The sequence below is a fragment of the Dendrobates tinctorius genome, unplaced genomic scaffold, assembly GCF_039654945.1.
Source record: "Dendrobates tinctorius isolate UK_male_01 unplaced genomic scaffold, ASM3965494v1 ptg000358l, whole genome shotgun sequence".
In the NCBI taxonomy this organism is placed as follows: Eukaryota; Metazoa; Chordata; class Amphibia; order Anura; family Dendrobatidae; genus Dendrobates; species Dendrobates tinctorius.
The window spans coordinates 754,399-776,157 of NW_027362024.1; the positions used below are offsets into that span (position 1 = coordinate 754,399).

At 48.0% G+C, this 21,759-nt stretch overlaps 1 protein-coding gene across 1 annotated transcript; it reads left to right on the forward strand.

Annotated features, from left to right (window-relative positions):
• Positions 1-250: 250 nt before the first annotated feature.
• LOC141075507 (uncharacterized) lies at positions 251-15,754 on the forward strand. Its single transcript, XM_073562590.1, has 7 exons — positions 251-2,140; positions 4,969-5,118; positions 5,248-5,427; positions 5,510-5,633; positions 5,713-5,810; positions 6,009-6,064; positions 15,658-15,754. The coding sequence occupies exons 1-7, from the start codon at positions 1,244-1,246 to the stop codon at positions 15,662-15,664; spliced, it is 1,512 nt and encodes a 503-aa protein (XP_073418691.1). The 5' UTR covers positions 251-1,243; the 3' UTR covers positions 15,665-15,754.
• Positions 15,755-21,759: the final 6,005 nt, after the last annotated feature.

A 21,759-nucleotide genomic window follows, 5' to 3' on the forward strand; every position in this document is an offset into this window, starting at 1 on the left:
ACGGGAGCAGAGCTGGCGTGTGGTGGACGGGAGCAGAGCTGGCGTGTGGAGGACGGGGCGGAGCTGGCGCGTGGTGGACGGGGGCGGAGCTGGCGTGTGGTGGACGGGGGCGGAGCCGGAGCTGGCACGTGGTGGACGGGAGCAGAGCCGGAGCTAGAGTGTGGTGGACGGGGGCGGAGCTGGCGCATGGTGGACGGGAGCGGAGTCGGAGCTGGCGCGTGGTGGATGGGAGCAGAGCCGGAGCTAGAGTGTGGTGGACGGGGGCGGAGCTGGCGTGTGGTGGACGGGAGCAGAGCCGGAGCTGGCGCGTGGTGGATGGGAGCAGAGCTGGCGTGTGGTGGACGGGAGCAGAGCTGGCGTGTGGTGGACGGGAGCAGAGCTGGCGTGTGGTGGACGGGAGCAGAGCTGGCGTGTGGAGGACGGGGCGGAGCTGGCGCGTGGTGGACGGGGGCGGAGCTGGCGTGTGGTGGACGGGGGCGGAGCCGGAGCTGGCACGTGGTGGACGGGAGCAGAGCCGGAGCTAGAGTGTGGTGGACGGGGGCGGAGCTGGCGTGTGGTGGACGGGAGCAGAGCCGGAGCTGGCGCGTGGTGGACGGGAGCAGAGCTGGAGCTGGCGCGTGGACGGGAGCAGAGCCGGAGCTGGCGCGTGGTGGACGGGAGCAGAGCTGGCGCGTGGTGGACGGGAGCAGAGCCGGAGCTGGAGTGTGGTGGACGGGGGCGGAGCTGGCGCGTGGTGGACGGGAGCGGAGGCGAAGCTGGTGCGTGGTGGACGGGAGCAGAGCTGGAGCTGGCGCGTGGTGGACGGGAGCAGAGCCGGAGCTGGCGTGTGGTGGACGGGAGCAGAGCCGGAGCTGGCGCGTGGTGGACGGGGGCAGAGCTGGCGTGTGGTGGACGGGAGCAGAGCCGGAGCTGGCGCGTGGTGGACGGGGGCGGAGCTGGTGCGTGGTGGACTGGGGCGGAGCTGGCGCGTGGTGGACGGGAGCAGAGCCGGAGCAGGCGCGTGGTGGATGGGAGCAGAGCCGGAGCTGGTGCGTGGTGGACGGGAGCAGAGCCGGAGCTGGCGGAGCTGGCGTGTGGTGGACTGGAGCGGAGCCGGAGCTGGCACGTGGTGGACGGGAGCGGAGCCGGAGCTGGCGTGTGGTGGACGGGAGCAGAGCTGGCGCGTGGTGGACGGGAGCAGAGCCGGAGCTGGAGTGTGGTGGACGGGGCGGAGCTGGCGCATGGTGGACGGGGCGGAGCTGGCATGTGGTGGACGGGAGCAGAGCCGGAGCTGGCGCGTGGTGGACGGGAGCAGAGTCGGAGCTGGCGCGTGGTGGACGGGAGCAGAGCCGGAGCTGGCGCGTGGTGGACGGGAGCAGAGCCGGAGGCGGCGTGTGGTGGACGGGAGCCGGAGCTGGCGTGTGGTGGATGGAAGCGGAGGCGGAGCTGGCGCGTGGTGGACGGGAGCGGAGGCGGAGCTGGCGTGTGGTGGACGGGAGCAGAGCCGGAGCTGGAGTGTGGTGGACGGGGCGGAGCTGGCGCATGGTGGACGGGGGCGGAGCTGGAGTGTGGTGGACGGGGCGGAGCTGGCGCATGGTGGACGGGGGCGGAGCTGTCGCGTGGTGGACGGGAGCAGAGCCGGAGCTGGAGTGTGATGGACGGGGCGGAGCTGGCGCGTGGTGGACGGGAGCAGAGCCGGAGCTGGCGCGTGGTGGACGGGAGCAGAGCCGGAGCTGGCGCGTGGTGGACGGGAGCAGAGCCGGAGCTGGCGCGTGGTGGACGGGAGCAGAGCCGGAGCTGGCGCGTGGTGGACGGGAGCAGAGCCGGAGCCGGCGCGTGGTGGACGGGAGCAGAGCCGGAGCCGGCGTGTGGTGGACGGGAGCGGAGCCGGAGTGTGGTGGATGGAAGCGGAGGCGGAGCTGGCGCGTGGTGGACGGGGGTGGAGCTGGCGCATGGTGGACGGGAGCAGAGCCGGAGCATGGTGGACGGGAGCAGAGCCGGAGCCGGCGCGTGGTGGACGGGAGCAGAGCCGGAGGCGGCGCGTGGTGGACGGGAGCAGAGCCAGCGCGTGGTGGATGGGAGCGGAGCCGGAGCCGGCGTGTGGTGGACGGGAGCGGAGGCGGAGCTGGCGTGTGGTGGACGGGAGCGGAGATGGCGCGTGGTAGGCGGAGCTGGCGCGTGGTGGACGGGGGTGGAGCTGGCGCATGGTGGACGGGAGCAGAGCCGGCGCATGGTGGACGGGAGCAGAGCCGGAGCAGGCGCGTGGTGGACGGGAGCATAGCTGGAGCCGGCGCGTGGTGGACGGGAGCAGAGCCGGAGCCGGCGCGTGGTGGATGGGAGCAGAGCCGGAGTGTGGTGGATGGGAGCGGAGGCGGAGCTGGCGTGTGGTGGACGGGAGCGGAGCTGGCGCGTGGTAGGCGGAGCTGGCGCATGGTGGACGGGAGCGGAGGCGGAGCTGGTGCGGTGGACGGGAGCGGAGGCGGAGCTGGCGCGTGGTGGACGGAAGCGGAGGCGGCGCGTGGTGGATTGGAGCAGAGCTGGAGCGTGGTGGACGGGGGCGGAGCTGGCGTGTGGTGGACGGGAGCAGAGCCGGAGCTGGCGCGTGGTGGACGGGAGCAGAGCCGGAGCTGGCGCGTGGTGGACGGGAGCGGAGGCGGAGCCGGCGTGTTGTGGACGGGAGCGAAGGCGGAGCCGGCGTGTGGTGGACGGGAGCGGAGGCGGAGCCGGCGTGTGGTGGACGGGAGCGGAGGCGGAGCTGGCGTGTGGTGGACGGGAGCGGAGGCGGAGCTGGCATGTGGTGGACGGGAGCGGAGGCGGAGCCGGCGTGTGGTGGACGGGGGCGGAGCTGGCGTGTGGTGGATGGGAGCGGAGGCGGAGTCGGCGTGTGGTGGACGGGGGCGGAGCTGGAGCTGGCGTGTGGTGGACGGGAGATAAAACATAACCTTTAGTTAGATAGTAGAATAAATACAATTTTGTGTCCCCCAGAGTGAATGAATATAAATGTTTGGGTGAAGTCACAAATAAAGGGGCGTGAGGAGCACAGCCCGATCAGGAGGAATGATTCCCACTTGAAATGGCTGAACTGCAATCAGCAAGTCCCAGAATCTCACCTTGTGGATCTGGGAGAATCCCACAGAACCCCGCAAATAACAACTGACAGATTCTGGCTGCATATAACAGGAATGACTGGAATCTGGATGACAGTTATAGAGTTACCACCCGAAATATGCCAGAGCAATAAGGAAGGAAAGGCACAAGCTCAGCAATTCATGAAGCCGGTGCGGGAGGAAAAGGAGATCCTGGGTCCAGGATGATCCATACAGGACAAGGGGAAGAAAATGCCCTACAAGACCCCAAAGGGCTAACAGTAGTCTATCCCCAAGACTCCCCCCCCCCCCGACCGTCCACAGCTCCCCCTGTGCTAAACAAGCCCTGCATTCCCCCATGGAAGGGCCCAACGCGTTTCTTCCAAGCTGAGTCATCAGGGGACTTCTGCTTGTGATAGGAGGTGAGGTGCCATAGTGCTGAGCTAGAGAGGAATGGATCCCTCCACTCCTTGTCTGAAGCTGTGAGGAACGGCAGGACAAAAAGGGTTAACTTTACATAGATGAGGAGAAATTAATTACCACTTCCCATTAGGAATTCCCACAGGTGTTAACACTGAACATATGGTGTGCATGCCATTATGTCTCCAATCACTAGGACGTCTTACAGACGCGTGTTACCCCAGAGAAAGGCAGGGGGAGAACATACCATGGTACTTCTGGTGGTTGAAACGCACGCCAGTGTGCCATAAAGGCGCGTGAGCCGCAAGGAAAAAATCCACCACACTCAAATGAAGGCGGGCTACTAATTGTGTCCAATGAGGTAGAGGCGTGCGCTCCACAACCTAGTGTTTCCGGTACGTGGAACACACGCCAAAATAACTTCCGGTTTCTTGAACCGCATAGAAGTAGAATATGAAACCAAGTTGGCTTGATGGCGCACGGTCCACAGCCTTGTATCTCCGGCAAGTGGAACGCACGCCAATGCCACATCCGGCAAGTGGAACGCACGCCAATGCCACATCCGGCAAGTGGAACGCGCGCCAATGCCACATCCGGCAAGTGGAACGCACGCCAACGCCACATCCGGCAAGTGGAACGCGCGCCAACGCCACATCCGGCTTTGATGGCACCTTCCCTTTAAACTGCCAGGGTTTTGTTGCAGACGCTCCTGTGCCGTTCCTGCGGTGTACATCTATGTTATGGGGCCCAAAAAGTTTCACTTGTTAAAATATAATGTGTCTTCTGCTTTTTTTATGTTTTTATTTTTACAAGAATTGTTGGAGCCAATTTTCTGTAGAAACATTTTAATATCGGCTTTTTCTGGAGTTTTTCTTGTAATATAGGAAAGCCTAAGGCCAGAAATAAACCCCATAAATCACTGTACATGGAGACTTTGGGATCAGATCATTTCTGTCCGTTGTGATTGTGGAACCTAAAAATCTTTTCTAAAAGCCTCAAACTTCTGTGTGTGACTCAGAGCTGAGATCTAACGTGAGAGAAGATTCCAGTATGGGGAAGACGGGAAACCTTCATATAGACGGCCGGTGGGGATGGAGTCAGTGACCGACTCTGGCCAAATCTGTTTCTAGAGCCGCAGTAGAAGATGAAGATGTTGTCCTCATCATGAAGGAGTTATTTCTCATGTCGCGTGTAATGAATATCTCCTGCAGTATTGCTAATGCCGATTCCAGTGTCGGTAATGAGACGAGAATTAGCGTTATGGAAGATGAGTCTATGAGGAACGTGTTCAACTGCCGACTCCGAGGAGGAAACTGCTTGTTGTCTGTGGCCTAAATATATAGGTTTTATTAGTAGATGTCAGGGAAGAAAACTAAACCCTGTAAGATAATAAATCTCCTCATATGTTTCCCTTATTATCTCCAGTAATTGTATTATTACACAGGATTCTTATGGTGTTACATCGGATCATCTTCTCATTCAGGTCTCTACAATATCGGATCCTCTCAGTGAAGATCTTCTACAAAAGAGAATTTTCCTGATTTACCCACCAAGGATGGATATGGACAGAGACAAGATGGCGGAGAGGATACTACACCTCACCCTAGAGATCCTCTTCCGTCTCACTGGAGAGGTGAGAGATTCTGATGACGTCACATTACATCATTCTTATCTATGGGAATAACAGATGGACAGAACTGGAGAGGTGAGGACTCTGGAAATGTCTGGAGTGAGATTTATTAATGTGTCTCTCCATAACCAGGATTACACAGTGGTGAAGAAGACCTCTAGTGATCGCTGTCAGGACCCTGTGTCTGAGGGATGTGAAAGACCCCTGAGCCCAATCACGGGGCCTCCACCTCTCCCCCTGATCCATGTGGACATCAATGACCAGAAGATCCTAGAACTCACCTACAAGATGATGGAGCTGCTGACTGGAGAGGTGACACTGCTGGGAATGCAGGGACATTATACAGTAACACTATGAAGGGATCGGGGGATGACGGTATCATTGTATGTGTCAGGTTCCTATAAGGTGTCAGGATGTCGCTGTCTATTTCTCCATGGAGGAGTGGGAGTATTTAGCAGGACACAGAGATCTGTACAAGGACGTCATAATGGAGGTTCCCCAGCCCCTCACATCTCCAGGTAATAGACAGGACTAAATACACACGGCCTATAATTATCTGTATGTAGAGAATGAATTCAGTCCCTGTGTTTCCTCCAGATCTATCTAGTAAGAGGACAACACCAGAGAGATGTCCCCGTCCTCTTCTTCCACAGGACTGTAAGCAAGAAGATCCCAGTGCTCCTCAGGATCATCAGGTAGATGGAGAGAAGGTGTCAGGAGATCTCCCCTATGATGTGTAGACGGCTGTGAAGGTCTTATGCTCAGTCTTGTTTTATCCACCAGTATTATATGTTTTATACTTGTGTGATGAGAACGGTGGAGATGGCAGGATTAGAGCTGATCATAGATGGGACTTCTCCATCTGTCGGTGACTTTTACAATATTTGTTTCAGGGTGAAGATCTGACCCATATTAATACTACAGAGACATATGTGAGGGGTGATGAATGGTGAGTAGTAACCACTGAATCCAGAGAAGTCACAGATTCCTCTCAGTCACTGGCTTTGGCTGCTTCATCGGTGGTGTAGTCCGGCCGTATTACCATGATCACCATTTTGCCTCTAGACCACAACATTCTCCTCCACCCAAAACTGTTCAAATGACTTTGGGCATTGAAAGCCCTTTTCTATAGAACTTACAACCAATTACATTGTTTTTGATCCTAAGGAATTCAGATTACTGCACAATCTCTCCTGAAATGGGGAGCAAAACTATCTCTAATCTTCTGCTCAGGATTCATAGTAGCTCCAATGAGCCACCATAAATGAATGCAACTCTGGTTTACTGTTGTGTAATCTGTAGTTGTAGTTTTCAGTTAATGAGATTCTCATGCTCTGGGCGGGGCTTTATGTGGTGCTCTGATTACATTTTTTTTTATTATTTATATAGCACCATTGATTCCATGGTGCTGTACATGAGAGGGGGTTACATACAAATTGCAGATGTCACAGTAAACAAGCTAACAATCACAGATTGATAGAGGGGAGAGAGCACCCTGCCCTTTAGGGCTTACATGCTACAGGATGGTGGGTAAGGAGACAGTAGGTTGGTGGGTCGTAGCAGTTCCGGTGTTGGTTGAGGTGATATCCCCGGTAGTGGTGAGAGAGAAGGAGGTAGCGGGGTCATTGCAGGCTGTAGGCTTTCTTGAAGAGGTGGGTTTTCAGGTTCCGTCTGAAGGATCCAAATGTGGTTGATATTTGGACTTGTTGGGGCAAAGAATTCTAGAGAATTGGGGCAGTTCGGGAGAAGTCTTGGAGGCAGTTGGGTGAGGAGCGAATAATTGTGGAGGTGAGGAGGTCTTGGGAGGACCAGAGATTACGTGAGGGAAGGTATCGGGAGATTAGTTCAGAGGCATATGGGGGAGACAGGTTATAGATGGCCTTGTAGGTCAGTATTAGTAATTTGAACTGGATACGCTGAGGGAGTGGGAGCCAGTGAAGAGATTTGCAGAGGGGAGAAGTGGAGGAGTAGCGAGGAGAGAGATTAATTAGTCGGGCAGCAGAGTTAAGGATGGACTGGAGAGGTGCGAGGGTGTTAGCAGGGAGACCACAGAAAAGAATTCTGCCGTAGTCGAGGCGGGAGATGAGGTCATGCACAAGTATTTTAGTAGGTTGAGGAAAGGACGGGTTCTTGAAATATTTTTGAGCTGGAGGCAAGAGGAGGTAGAAAGAGCTTGGATGTGAGGTTTGAAGCACAGGGCAGAGTCAAAGGTTACTCCGAGGCAGCAGACTTCTGTTACTGGGGAAAGCGTGATGTCATTAATCGTGATAGGTCAGGTAAGGAAGATCTGTGAGATGGAGGAAAGAAGACTTCAGATTTGTCCACATTGAGCTTGAGGAAGCGAGAGGAGATGGAGGATATGGCTGATAGACACTCCGGGATTCTGTACAGCAGAGAGGTGACATCTGGGCCAAAATGTTGTACCCAAAATGTACCCACTCAGAAAGGTAGATCTGAGTGTCATCGGCATAAAGGTGGTACTGGAATCTGTGGGACTTTGAGTTGCCCCAGGCCAAGTGTATAGATTAAGAAGAGTAGGGGTCCTAGAACAGAGGCTTGGGGGACTCCAACAGAGAGAGAGGGTGGGATGAGGAAGGTAGTGTGGGAGTGGGAGACGCTGAATGTGCGGTTGGAAAGGCATGAGGAGATCCAGGATAGGGCGATGTCTTTGATGCCAAAGGAGGAGAGGATATGTAGTAGGAGGCAGTGGTCAACTGTGTCGAATGCAGAAGACAGGTCTAGAAGCAGGAGTAGAGAGTATTGTCCATTTAATTTTGCTGTAATTAGGTTGTTAGTAATTTTGGTCAGGGCTGTCTCAGTGGAGTGATGGGGGCATAAATAAAGATTGTAGATTGTCAAAGAGCAAGTTAGATGATAGATGGGAAGAAAGTTCAGCGTGGACGTGCTGCTCCTGGAGTTTGGAAGCAAATGGGAGCAGTGATATTGGACGATAGCTGGACATTGCGGTTGGGTCGAGGGTTGGCTTTTAAAGGATAGGCGTGATTGTGGCATGTTTGAAAGCAGAAGGGAAGGTACCAGACGTTAGTGATAGGTTGAAGAGGTGGGTTAGGGATGAGATAAGTGTGGTGTTGAAGTTGGGGAGGGGATGGGATGTGGTCGAGTGCACAGGTTGTGAGGTGCGATTTGGAGAAGAGACAATTAAGCTCCCCTTCAGCGATGTTGGAGAGGGAGGTTATGGGGTTTGGGCAGTGGTCTGGTATACAAAGGGGTTGTGTTGGTTGAATGATGAAGACTTGGCTTGTTTGGTAGATCTTATTTTTGAAGTGTGTGCCAAATTCCTCGGCAGAGATAAGGGAGGTTGGAGGGGACAGTGGTGTGACCTTTGACCGCACACGGCTATCACATGTGCAGGGGGGCTTATCTTAGTTATCCCACTGCTGTCAACAATGTGATGAAAGCAGCAAGCTTGTCTTGCCCCAACAATTTACCGCAGGGGTTTATTGTAGATATCCCACTGCTGCCACAATATGTCACGAACTGCCGAGATTTATGTATATCCCACTTTCCAGTTCCACTTTGGAGCTCGCAGGCGCCCCCCTTACCTTCAGGTCAGTCAGAGAACTGCACCTAGGAAGTCGCCGGACGGGCTACTTGTTGTGCAATGGCTATTAGGTCCACTTGCAGTGAGGGAATTATAAATGCTTTGGCCGCAGCTACACAATCTGCCTATAAAACCCGCTCAGTCACTACCAGCTCTACCCACCTAGCCAAAACACACCGCTGCCACCAACTTCTGATTCTCTATATTAATATTTAAAATTAATACAGGGGTTCCGAAGCCAACCCAAATAGTAGCGTAATTAGCTTATAGGCACGTGAATTCGTCACAGAACAAGGAGACGGAACTAATAAATTTTATATTTACTCCAAAAAGTAGGCACTGTTTACAGAGATATAAAAAGATCTTACAATGGGAGACAATTAAAATATGTACATGCCTATAATATTGTGGCTATTGTTGGGCTTATAAAAAAAATTACATCCAGCAAAATGTCACAGGCGATGGCGGCGCCTGCACAGTAGCATCTATATCAACTATATATATATATATATCAGCACAATTTTGGAAACAAATTTTTTTTCCTTAGGAAGTTATAAGGGTTAAAAGCTAAACAGCGATTTCTCATTTTTACAACAAAATTTACAAAACCATTTTTTTTAGGGACCACCTCACCTTTGAAGTGAGTTTGGGGGGGTCAGTATGACAGGAAATACCCAAAAGTGACACCATTGTAAAAACTGCACCCCTAAAGGTACTCAAAATCACATTCAAGAAGTTTCTTAACCCTTCAGGTGCTTCACAGGAATGATTGGAATGTGTAAGGAAAAAATAAACATTTACTTTTCTTTCACAAAAATTTTCATGTAGACCTAATTTTTTTTTTACTTTTGCAAGGGTAACAGGAGAAAATGGATGATACGTTTTGTTTTGAAATTTCTCCTGAGCATGCTGATACCCCATATTTGGGGGAAATCTACTGTGTGTGCGCACGGCAGAGCTCAGAAGGGAAAGCGCACCATTTGACTTTTTGAATGTAAAATTTGCTGGAATAATTAGCGGTTGCCATGTCGCGTTTGGAGAGTCTGAATTCAGCTTACTGGGAGGGATCAGCAAAGGTGCATGAGTGGTCACAGACGTTCGGTGGTCAAGGCTGGTGCGGCGGCAGCGCTCTGTGCTGGTGCGGCGGCAATGCTCTGTGCTGGGGCGGCAGTGCTCTGTGCTGCGAGGGGCCTCCGCCACCATTTTGTCAAAGCCGGAGTCCCCACAGCTCCATTGCTGCGATGCGCCGCAGCATTTGTAAGTATATTCCGACTCTAAAAAATTTTTGGGAAAAAGTGCGTCTTATAGTCCGAAAAATATGGTACATTTTTACCGCTAAAATGTTGTTTTAAGCCCAGATTTTACATTGGAAAATAGGTAGATAAGTATATGGTCAACATAGGTAAAACTATGGGTGTACATAGATGTGTTGTGAACTCTCTTAATCTTACTTTTGAGGCAGGGCTCCCTCTGGTGGATACTGCTGGTAGTGGAGCTGGTCAATTTGATGTTAATCCAACAGCTGCAGAGGATGATTGGAGAAGTGGGGGTAGAGACTGGGAGTACATAAGCGAGCAGACTTCTCTCAGTGGCTGCCGGGGATACTCCTGTCTGTGCATAGTGAGGATATCTGTCTCCTGCCTGATCCTGCATTTTCCAGCTAAGTGTCATTTGCTAAATCCTTTGCATCTGATTTTGCCTTGCTGTCAGGAGTCAGCTGGCTCCCCCTGGGGCTTCTGGCTCCTGCCCTGTATTTTTGTATCTTGTGTTTGTTTGCTCAGTCACCTGCTGTATTAGCCTGTTGCTAGCCTCCATTTCACACCTGAGTGCTGATTTAGTGGGGGCGAGGTTGTGCTAACCTCAGTATTTTTGTGCTTCAGTCATGTTGGAATTTGTAGGGTTTTTGCGTGATTGCAGACAGTGCCTTTTCTGTCCTATCCTATCTAGTCAGTGTGGGCCCCATCATTTGATCAGTCTATTTTCTGTCTGTGTCTCATCTTGTCTCCCCGACAATATATGTTTGGGGGCTGTCTATTCCTTTGGGGATCTGCTCTGGGGCAGTTTAGATTTCACCTTTCTGTCTTTAGGCTTAGTTAGTCCTCCGGCTGTGACGAGGCGTCTAGGGCATCGTAGGAACGCTCCACGGCTACTGCTAGTTGTGTTGTTAAGATCAGGGGTCTGCAATCCGCTGAGTGACCAACCTTTCTGGTGTTCTGGTGGCATAGCCTTTTGCGCTTTCCTCCTCGGTGACCCATTCATAACATAGATAAATTCGAGGAAGGGTGTCATTTCCAATTCCCAGAGGGGTGTCATTTCCAAAATGGGGTCACTTCAGGGGGGATTCTGCTGTTGTTGCCCTTTGGAGAGCCTCTAAGTGCCAGAACACCAGAATTTCCCCTGAAGTGATCCTTTTTGGAAATGACACCCCTCTGGGAATTCATCTATGGATATAGTGACCATTTTCACTAAAAGGATGATTTCCAGAAACTCTTAGAAGAAGTTTCAGAGCAAAAATTGCAAAAATGTCATTGTAGTGCCCAATATATTGTGCCCAATTTGTGTCTCTGGAGACCTACCCCCGGAAAATGTTAAAAGGAACCTGTCACCCCTCTCAGGCGTTTTTAAGTAAAAGAGCCACCTCCTGTATTTTGTCAAGCAGTGCATGGAAGTCCATAAATTAGTTCCATAAGAATTGATATATCAGCGGTCACTTGTTTGACCTTTTAGATGTGCAGCAGCTGACTAATAATCATACATGCCTGATCTCTCCTGCAATAGGTGAGTGGATTTCTTTTATATTTATTATTAACCCAGATAAGACCCTATTTGTGCTTTTTTGTTCCTATAGTGTACTATATTGAAAGCTGTCATGGAGGCATAAGGCTGGCAATGATGGGCATTGTGGGTAATAGCAGCGGGTATCATGCCTCATTCCTCTCTTGGAACATACACGACATCTTCTCTGGGGGTTCTTTCTTGTTTCAGTTACTGAGATGAGTGCAATAAAATGTCGCTCAGTGAGTCTTCTGACATCAGATTCTAAAGGATTGGCAGGGACAACATTTTCAAAAACAAGATTTTCAGTGATCTTTTCCTGGTAATCAAAACCATTTTTCCAGATGTCCCCAGATAAGTAGGGCATCCTGGTGGGTTTAGTTGGCTGTCTTTCCCCTCATAAATGTGAAATGCTGATGTGTATCCGGTTGAACTCTCGCACATTTTATAGAGCTTTATTCCGAACCTTGCCCTCTTAGAAGGAATAAATTGCTTGAGGTGCAGTCTTCCTTTGAATTTTACAAGGGACTCATCAATGGAAATGTTTTCTGTTGGGGTGTAGAGCTATAAGAACTTTTCTGTCAAGTATTCGATGATGGGTCTGATTTTGAATAGTCTGTCATGTTCTGGGACATCTCTGGGCAGGCATTGACTATTGACGTTAAAATGCCAAAATCTCATGAGCATTTCATAACGGGTCCTAGGAAGAATGGCAGAAAACATAGGGGTGGCTTGAACAGGGCGGTTGGACAAATAGGACTGAATGATCGTTTTTTAACAAGCCCCATAGCGAATGTAAGTCCTAAAAATGTTTTAATTTCTAGGATATTAGTTGGTACCATAAATTTGACCTAGCATAATAAGATCGTGGATTCTGGCTGATGAATTTGGACGCATATAAATTTGTAGGACAATATGCTTTTGCAAGCTATCTGTCATAAACAAATTAAAAAAATTAATTGGTCCAAAATTTTCCACCTCCACATTTATACCAGGAGTGGCATTAAAATTTGGGATGAATGGAGTAGCCGAATCCGAAGCCTCCCTTCTGAGAAATGCTACATCAAGAGGCAAAGCCCCTTGGACATTGGTGTGCGCCAATTCGCGAGCACTAGGGACAACGCTAGTACTGGGCATTGTTCCCTGAGTTGGTGACATTTCTCCAGAAGCGCTATTTGTCCTTCTTGTTGTACTGGTCCTTGTGTGTGAGGATGGACCAGAATCACTGCTCATTTCTGAGCTATCACTGTGGCTGCTAATAAAGCCCTCGCCATCCTCATCGCCATCTGACACTGCACTTTCTTCACTGTCAGAACATAAAAGTGCATAAGCCTCCTCTGCACTATAAAACTGACGGGCCATTTTATTCGTTTTTATTTTTTTTCCCGTAAGTAGAAAACTACGACGTGACTGATGTGACCTAATTATTGGGGAGACAATTGAGAAAAGCCTAATTCTTTAGCCTACCTGTTATGAACAGGTCACCGAGGAGGATGGCAGGAATAGGCTAGGCCACCAGAAAACCAGAAAGGTTGGTCACTTAGCGGATTGCAGATCCCTAGTCCTAACAACACAACTAACAGCAGCCGTGGAGCGTACCTATGATACCCTTGATGCCTTGGCACAGCCGGAGAGCTAGCAAAGCCTAAAGCAAGAAAGGTGAAATCTAAACTGCCCTGGAGTAGACCCCAAAGGAATAGATAGCCCCCAAACATATATCGTCGGTGAGACAAGATAAAACACAAACGCAGGCAGAAAATAGACTGAGCAAATAATGGGGCCCAAGCTGGCTAGATAGGATAGGAAAGGAAAGACACTGTCTGCAATCACGCAAAAAACCCTGAAAAATCCAACATGTCTGATGTACAAAAAAACACTGAGGTCTCACGACCTCGCCCCCACTATATCAGCTTTCTGATATGAACTGGAAGCAAAGCAAAAGAGACTAATATAACAGGGGATTGAACAAACTGACACAAGCTGTAACATATGGAGCGGTGGTCTCTTACAGCCCCCAGCAGGGAGCAAGCTGAACCCTCACAACAAGCAGAAAGAGACAAAACCAGATCAGATGCAAAGGATTAGCACATGAACAACTTAGCTGAACATTGCAGGATCAGGGCAGGAGACATCAGACCTCAGAATGCACAGGAAAGCAATCATCACCCGGGATTGAAGGAAGTCTGCTGACTTAAATACTCTAATCAGTAACCCCAGATCTCCAATCGTCATCATCATCAGGTGGCAGACCTCTGTCAATCCGGCCAGCTCCACTACCTCCAGTAACCACCAGAGGGAGCCCTGACCCAGAAGTAAGAGAATTCACAATACCTACCCCTAACTTTAGAATAAACCCTAACTTTAGCCCAACAGTAACCCTAACTTTAACCCTAACTATCCTATAAAGAGAGCACGGCACTCAGGAATAGTTTGGTTGTTGGTGCTCAAGTCGGGTATCCAACCCATCAATCAAAAATGACAAAAATCTTGGCACTCAATATGTGAAATATTCAGACACTTTTATTTTGTGCATCCAGACAGAAAGGTTTAAACGTTTTCAGTCTTACACACAGGGCAGCCAGACCACGGACCAGGGCTTCACCAGTGCAATTCAATTCTAGAGGTTGTATAACCACTGCTATCAGTGCTGTCTTCACTCCTTATTTTAGTGACCCTAGAGGTCCTTTTTCTGAAGCCCTACGCTGTACAGCTGCCTGTTCTAATTTTGGACGGCTCAGTCCACATACGCTTTCCAGACGCCAGCCATTTAACATTTCCACTGGCCATCCAGGCTCTCTTTGTCCTTCTTTTGGCTACCATTGGAAGGATTTATTTATTTCAGTAAACGAGATTTTTCTGATGAAGGTCCTATGCTGGACTGAAAACGTTTAAACCTTTCTGTCTGGATGCACAAAATAAAAGTGTCTGAATATTTCACATATTGAGTGCCAAGATTTTTGTCATTTTTAACCCTAACTATAGCACTAACCCTAACCTGCCTTAGTTGTTTTTTTACTTTATAGCACAATCGCTGACTGACACAGCTGGTGCCAGCAGCACTTGTAACACTGTTTCTCCTCTAATCTCTCACTGACAGGAGATCTGAGGAGAAACAGTGTTTTTATGATGCAGATTGCCCGGGAAAGTTCGCTGCTACAACAAACTTTCCTAGTGATTTGTCTCGTTGCCTGGTGTGATGCTGACATCATAAGGACCTGAACCAACCAGGTCTCAATGAGGTCGAGGGTCACAGGATACGTTGTGCGCTGGAATCCCCTCGTTATAAGGTACATGGGGGCCTGATGAGCACAAAACCGCCGACCGTAGATAAAAGTCAGTGCTGCACAAAGCCCTGCTAGCGCCGACATTTATGTACTATTGGTGGTCACAAAGCGGTTAAGTTAAAGGCACCATAATTTCTGTCCAGGCCTAATTCATGAGTTTTATTTTTTTTAAAGTACTGTGGAAGCATGGTTGAAAAGCAATATCTGACTTTCATTTGCTTCAAGTTATTTCTGTGACCATTGTGGGTTTATCTGTCAGTAAACGAGGGGTTCCAACAATTTTGACCACGTGTGTAGGAGGAGTGCATATTTTGACTCCACAGCCTCTTTCTGGAAATTAACACGCAGTGGATGTTGGAGAGTGAAAATTACACATTTGCCATTTTCTTACCCAGCACATAGTGCCCAGATTGTGCTCCAGGAGACACACACCAAAAATTAAGTGGGTTCTTCTCACTATAATATTGCTGAATACAGGGATCCTAAATGTTGTTGGCGCACACTGCAAGACTCCGAAGTGAGAGCGGATTTTGCTGGATTGGTTTATAGAAACCTTGTTGCTTTTCAACAGCCTTTGGGCCACTAATAGTGTGGGAACCTCTGTTTTTCCACTGACAGATGATGGACCTGAGTGGGGACTTGTTTTTGTGAGATGAGAATTGGTATTATTTTCGCCTACATAACATTGATTGGTTTCTTTTTATTTGATATTTGGGAGGCAGAATGAACAAACAGTTGAACACCGCACACTACTGGTTCATCCAACAAGGTTTTCTATTAGACTGTGAACTGTCATTGTCTTGGTAAATAATTAAAGTTTTTACATAGCTTGCCATTTTTATGGACAGTTTAAGTAGAAATGTTCAAAAATATAAAACTCAAGGATATTTTATTAATAAGTAATAATTGTTTTTATCTTAGCAGATGACTGTACCAGGAGATCAGAGGGACAGCTGACATATTCAACTTTTAAATCGGATGATCTTGAGATCCTACAAGCTACAACTGAAGTGATTGCTATTACTCCAGATATATCATCATCCATTCACAGCAAAGATCTGTCATCTGATCCTATGAAACAGGTCCCATCTTCTGATTCATTACTGACTACTAAGGAAAATCAAAGTAAAAAAAGAGGCAATAAAAAACAAACTGCTCCTAAAGCAAAGAAGTCATTTTCCTGTTCAGAATGTACGAAATGTTTTGCACATAAATCACTGCTTGTTACTCACCATAGAACTCACACAGGAGAGAAGCCTTTTTCCTGTTCAGAATGTGGGAAATGTTTTAACCAGAAAGGGAATCTTGATGATCACCAAAGAACCCACACAGGAGAGAAGCCTTTTTCATGTACAGAATGTGGGAAATGTTTTGCACGTAAATCACATTTTGTTAGCCACCAGAGAGCTCACACAGGAGAGAAGCCATATTCATGTTCAGAATGTGGGAAATGTTCTAAACGGAAAGCTCTTCTTGTTAGACATCGGAGCAGTCACACAGAGTAGAAGCCTTTTTCATTTTCTTAATGTGGGAAATATTTTACTTGGAAATCAACTGTTAATAAATATCAGAGACGTCACATAGGGGAGAAGCCTTTTTTATGTTCATAGCAGGGTGTTATGAATGAGTCACCGTAGGAGGCAAAAACAGAAATACTAGCTAAGTCCAGAAAACCAGAGAAGTTGGCAGCTATCGGATTGCAGACCCCTGAACCTATCAACAACAACTAGCAGTAGCTGTGGGGGGTTCCTACGGTGCCCTAGACCCCTCGATCACAGCCGGAGAACTAAATAACCTAAAGACAGAAAGGGAAATCTAAACTGCCCCAGAGCAGACCCCAAAGCAATAGGCAGCCCCCAACATATAATGACGGTGAAGCAAGATGAAAAAACACTCACACAGATAGAAAGATAGGCTGAGCAAATGATGGGGCCCAAGCTAACTAAATAGGACAGGATAGAAAAGCTGCTGTCTGCAATCCACCAAAACCCTATCAAAACAAGAGCCAACAGACTGATAGGGAAAAAAGCCCTGAAGACGCTAGGCTTCAAAAGACTATATCAGTACTCAGGTATTTTCTGAAGACAGAGCAAAAAGGAATTCAGCTCACCCCAGCAGGGAATGGCAGAATTCCAGAAAAACAAGGCAAAACAAAACCAAAACACAAATGCAAAAAGCAGAGCAGAAAACTTAACTTTTGAGGAGCAGGAATCAGACTGGTCTCCTAGAATCCCTCTGAGAAATCACTAGCAAGGCAGAAGGACGTCGGCTGCCTTATATCCAGTCAGCAATTCCAGTCACCCAGTCATCATCATCCTGCTCAGGTGCTTGGTAATCAGCCTCACTACCTTCCTTCACAGAAGAGGGAGTTCATCAGACCTCAATGGTGAAGGGGAAAATTAACTCACAACAGCAGGGCTGTTGAGTCGGTAAGCCAAACCTGCGACTCCGACTCCTCAATTTCCCTTACACCGACTCCAACTCCCACATATATTGCTTATATTTAAGTGAAAAATTTATTGTTGTACAATGTGAACAACAGACATTTAATCATTTCTATGATCCAATAATCAAGATATGTAGATAGAACATAATATCTATTTATTGGAATACAACTTTATAACACAAAAAACTAATAAATTGTAAATATGTAATACACTGTATACATGTATACGGTACAGACCAAAGTTTGGACACACCTCCTCATTCAAAGAGTTTTCTTTATTTTCATGACTATGAAAATTGCAGATTCATTCTGAAGGCATCAAAACAATGAATTAACACATGTGGAATTATATAATTAAAGTGTGAAACAACAGAAAATATGTCATATTCTAGATTCTTCAAAGTAGACACTTTTTGCTTTGATTATTGCTTTGCACACTCTTGGCATTCTCTTGATGAGCTTCAAGTGGTAGTCACCAGAAATGGTCTTCCAACAGTCTTGAAGGAGTTCCCAGAGATGCTTAGCACTTGTTGGCCCTTTGGCCTTCACTCTGTGGTCCAGCTCACCCCAAACCATCTCGATTGGGTTCAGGTCTGGTGACTGTGGAGGCCAGGTCATCTGGCGTAGCACCCCATCACTCTCCTTCTTGGTCAAATAGCCCTTACACAGCCTGGAGGTGCGTTTGAGGCCATTGTCCTGTTGAAAAATAAATGATGGTCCAACTAAACACAAACCGGATGGTATAGCATGCCGCTGCAAGATGCTGTGGTAGCCATGCTGGTTCAGTATGCCTTCAATTTTGAATAAATCCCCAACAGTGTCACCAGCAAAGCACCCCCACACCATCACACCTCCTCCATGCTTCACGGTAGGAACCAGGCATGTAGAGTCCATCCGTTCACCTTTTCTGCGTCGTACAAAGACACGGTGGTTGGAACCAAAGATCTCAAATTTGGACTCATCAGACCAAAGCACAGATTTCCACTGGTCTAATGTCCATTCCTTGTGTTCTTAGCCCAAACAAGTCTCTTCTGCTTGTTGCCTGTCCTTAGCAGTGGTTTCCTAGCAGCTATTTTACCATGAAGGCCTGCTGCACAAAGTCTCCTCTTAACAGTTGTAGAGATGTGTCTGCTGCTAGAACTCTGTGTGGCATTGACCTGGTCTCTAATCTGAGCTGCTGTTAACCTGCGATTTCTGAGGCTGGTGACTCGGATGAACTTATCCTCCGCAGCAGAGGTGACTCTTGGTCTTCCTTTCCTGGGGCGGTCCTCATGTGAGCCAGTTTCTTTGTAGCGCTTGATGGTTTTTGCCAATGCACTTGGGGACACTTTCAAAGTTTTCCCAATTTTTCAGACTGACTAACCTTCATTTCTTAAAGGAATGATGGCCACTCGTTTTTCTTTACTGCTTTTTTCTTGCCATAATACAAATTCTAACAGTCTATTCAGTAGGACTATCAGCTGTGTATCCACCAGACTTCTGCACAACACAACTGATGGTCCCAACCCCATTTATAAGGCAAGAAATCCCACTTATTAAACCTGACAGGCCACACCTGTGAAGTGAAAACCATTTCCGGTGACTACCTCTTGAAGCTCATCAAGAGTGTGCAAAGCAGTAATCAAAGCAAAAGGTGGCTACTTTGAAGAACCTAGAATATAAGACATATTTTCAGTTGTTTTATAAAAGGGGGTTAAGAGAAGAAATAATACTCGCATGCATCTGTATTGGCTTATGACAGGTCGCTGATCCCTCACTGACCTGCCCCCATTATTACATAATGCATATAATAGCATTGATATTATTGGTGATAATTTATTGGTGATAATGCCTATAATATTGTGGTCATTGTGAGGCTTAGAAAAAAAATTACATCCAGCACAATGTCACCGACGATGGCGGCGCCTGCACAGTAGTATCTATATCAACTATATATATATCAGCACAATTTTGGAAACAACATTTTTTTCCTTAGGAAGTTATAAGGGTTAAAAGCTAAAGATAGGGTGCGCAGATCGCAAGCATCCATGTGCGATAGTAGGCGGTGATGACCGGATGGGGCGGGCAGGGAGTCGGCAGGGGGCGGGGCTTAGCGGCGCCGTGCGCTGCGTCGAATAAACTCTAGTGTGAAACTAGCCTTAGCCTGTTGCTAGCCGCCATTTCACACCTGAGTGCTGATTTAGTGGGGGCGAGGTTGTGCTAACCTCAGTATTTTTGTGCTTCAGTCGTGTTGGAATTTTTAGGGTTTTTGCGTGATTGCAGACAGTGCCTTTTCTGTCCTGTCCTATCTAGTCAGTGTGGGCCCCATCATTTGATCAGTCTATTTTCTGTCTGTGTCTCATCTTGTCTCCCCGACAATATATGTTTGGGGGCTGTCTATTCCTTTGGGGATCTGCTCTGGGGCAGTTTAGATTTCACCTTTCTGTCTTTAGGCTTAGTTAGTCCTCCGGCTGTGACGAAGCGTCTAGGGCATCGTAGGAACGCTCCACGGCTACTGCTAGTTGTGTTAAGATCAGGGGTCTGCAATCCGCTGAGTGACCAACCTCTCTGGTGTTCTGGTGGCATAGCCTTTTGCGCTTTCCTCCTCGGTGACCCATTCATAACATAGATGAATTCGAAGAAGGGTGTCATTTCCAATTCCCACAGGGGAGTCATTTCCAAAATGGGGTCACTTCAGGGGGGGATTCTGCTGTTGTTGCACTTTGGAGAGCCGCTAAGTTCCAGAACACCAGAATTTCCCCTGAAGTGACCCTTTTTGGAAATGACACCCCTCTGGGAATTCATCTATGGATATAGTGACCATTTTCACTACATGGATGATTTCCAGAAACTCATAGAAGAAGTTTCAGAGCAAAAATTGCAAAAATGTCATTGTAGTGCCCAATATATTGTGCCCAATTTGTGTCTCTGGAGACCTACCCCGGAAATTGTTAAAAGGAACCTGTCACCCCCTTCAGGTGTTTTTAAGTAAAAGAGCCACCTCCTGTATTTTGTCAAGCAGTGCATGGAAGTCCATAAATTAGTTCCATAAGAATTGATATATCAGCGGTCACTTGTTTGACCTTTGGACGTGCAGCAGCTGACTACTAATCGTACGTGCCTGATCTCTCCTGCAATAGGTGAGTGGATTTCTTTTATATTTATTATTAACCCAGATAAGACCCTATTTGTGCTTTTTTGTTCCTATAGTGTACTATTTTGAAAGCTGTCATGGAGGCATAAGGCTGGCAATGATGGGCATTGTGGGTAATAATAGCGGGTATCATGCCTCATTCCTCTCTTGGAACATACACGACATCTTCTCTGGGGGTTCTTTCTTGTTTCAGTTACTGAGATGAGTGCAATAAAATGTCGCTCAGTGAGTCTTCTGACATCAGATTCTAAAGGATTGGCGGGGACAACATTTTCAAAAACAAGATTTTCAGTGATCTTTTCCTGGTAATCAAAACCATTTTTCCAGATGTCCCCAGATAAGTAGGGCATCCTGGTGGGTTTAGTTGGCTGTCTTTCCCCTCATAAATGTGAAAAGCTGATGTGTATCCGGTTGAACTCTCGCACATTTTATAGAGCTTTATTCCGAACCTTGCCCTCTTAGAAGGAATAAATTGCTTGAGGTGCAGTCTTCCTTTGAATTTTACAAGGGACTCATCAATGGAAATGTTTTCTGTTGGGGTGTAGAGCTATAAGAACTTTTCTGTCAAGTCTTCGATGATGGGTCTGATTTTGAATAGTCTGTCATGTTCTGGGACATCTCTGGGCAGGCATTGACTATTGACGTTAAAATGCCAAAATCTCATGAGCATTTCATAACGGGTCCTAGGAAGAATGGCAGAAAACATAGGGGTGGCTTGAACAGGGCGGTTGGACAAATAGGACTGAATGATCGTTTTTTAACAAGCCACATAGCGAATATAAGTCCTAAAAATGCTTTCATTTCTAGGACATTAGTTGGTTCCATAAATTTGACCTAGCATAATAGGATCGTGGATTCTGGCTGATGAATTTGGACGCATATAAATTTGTAGGACAATATGCTCTTGCAAGCTATCTGTCATAAACAAATTAAAAAAATTAATTGGTCCAAAATTTTCCACCTCCACATTTATACCAGGAGTGGCATTAAAATTAGGGATGAATGGAGTAGCCGAATCCGAAGCCTCCCTTCTGAGAAATGCTACATCAAGAGGCAAAGCCCCTTGGACATTGGTGTGCGCCATTTCGCGAGCACTAGGGACATCGCTAGTACTGAGCATTGTTCCCTGAGTTGGAGACATTTCTCCAGAAGCGCTATTTGTCCTTCTTGTTGTACTGGTCCTTGTGTGTGAGGATGGACCAGAATCACTGCTCATTTCTGAGCTATCACTGTGGCTGCTAATAAAGCCCTCGCCATCCTCATCGCCATCTGACACTGCACTTTCTTCACTGTCAGAACATAAAAGTGCATAAGCCTCCTCTGCACTATAATACTGGCGGGCCATTTTATTCGTTTTTATTTTTTTTCAGTAAATAGAAAACTACGACGTGACTGACGTGACCTAATTATTGGGGAGACAATTGAGAAAAGCCTAATTCTTTAG

Excerpts from the sequence above, each read along its gene's own strand:
- LOC141075507 (XM_073562590.1), top strand. The coding sequence starts at position 1,244 with ATGTGGTGGACGGGAGCAGAGCCGGAGCTGGCGCGTGGTGGACGGGAG. Across the intron at positions 5,119-5,247 it reads TCTTCCGTCTCACTGGAGAG|GATTACACAGTGGTGAAGAA; the intron begins GTGAGAGATTCT and ends CTCCATAACCAG. Across the intron at positions 5,811-6,008 it reads GTGCTCCTCAGGATCATCAG|GGTGAAGATCTGACCCATAT; the intron begins GTAGATGGAGAG and ends TATTTGTTTCAG.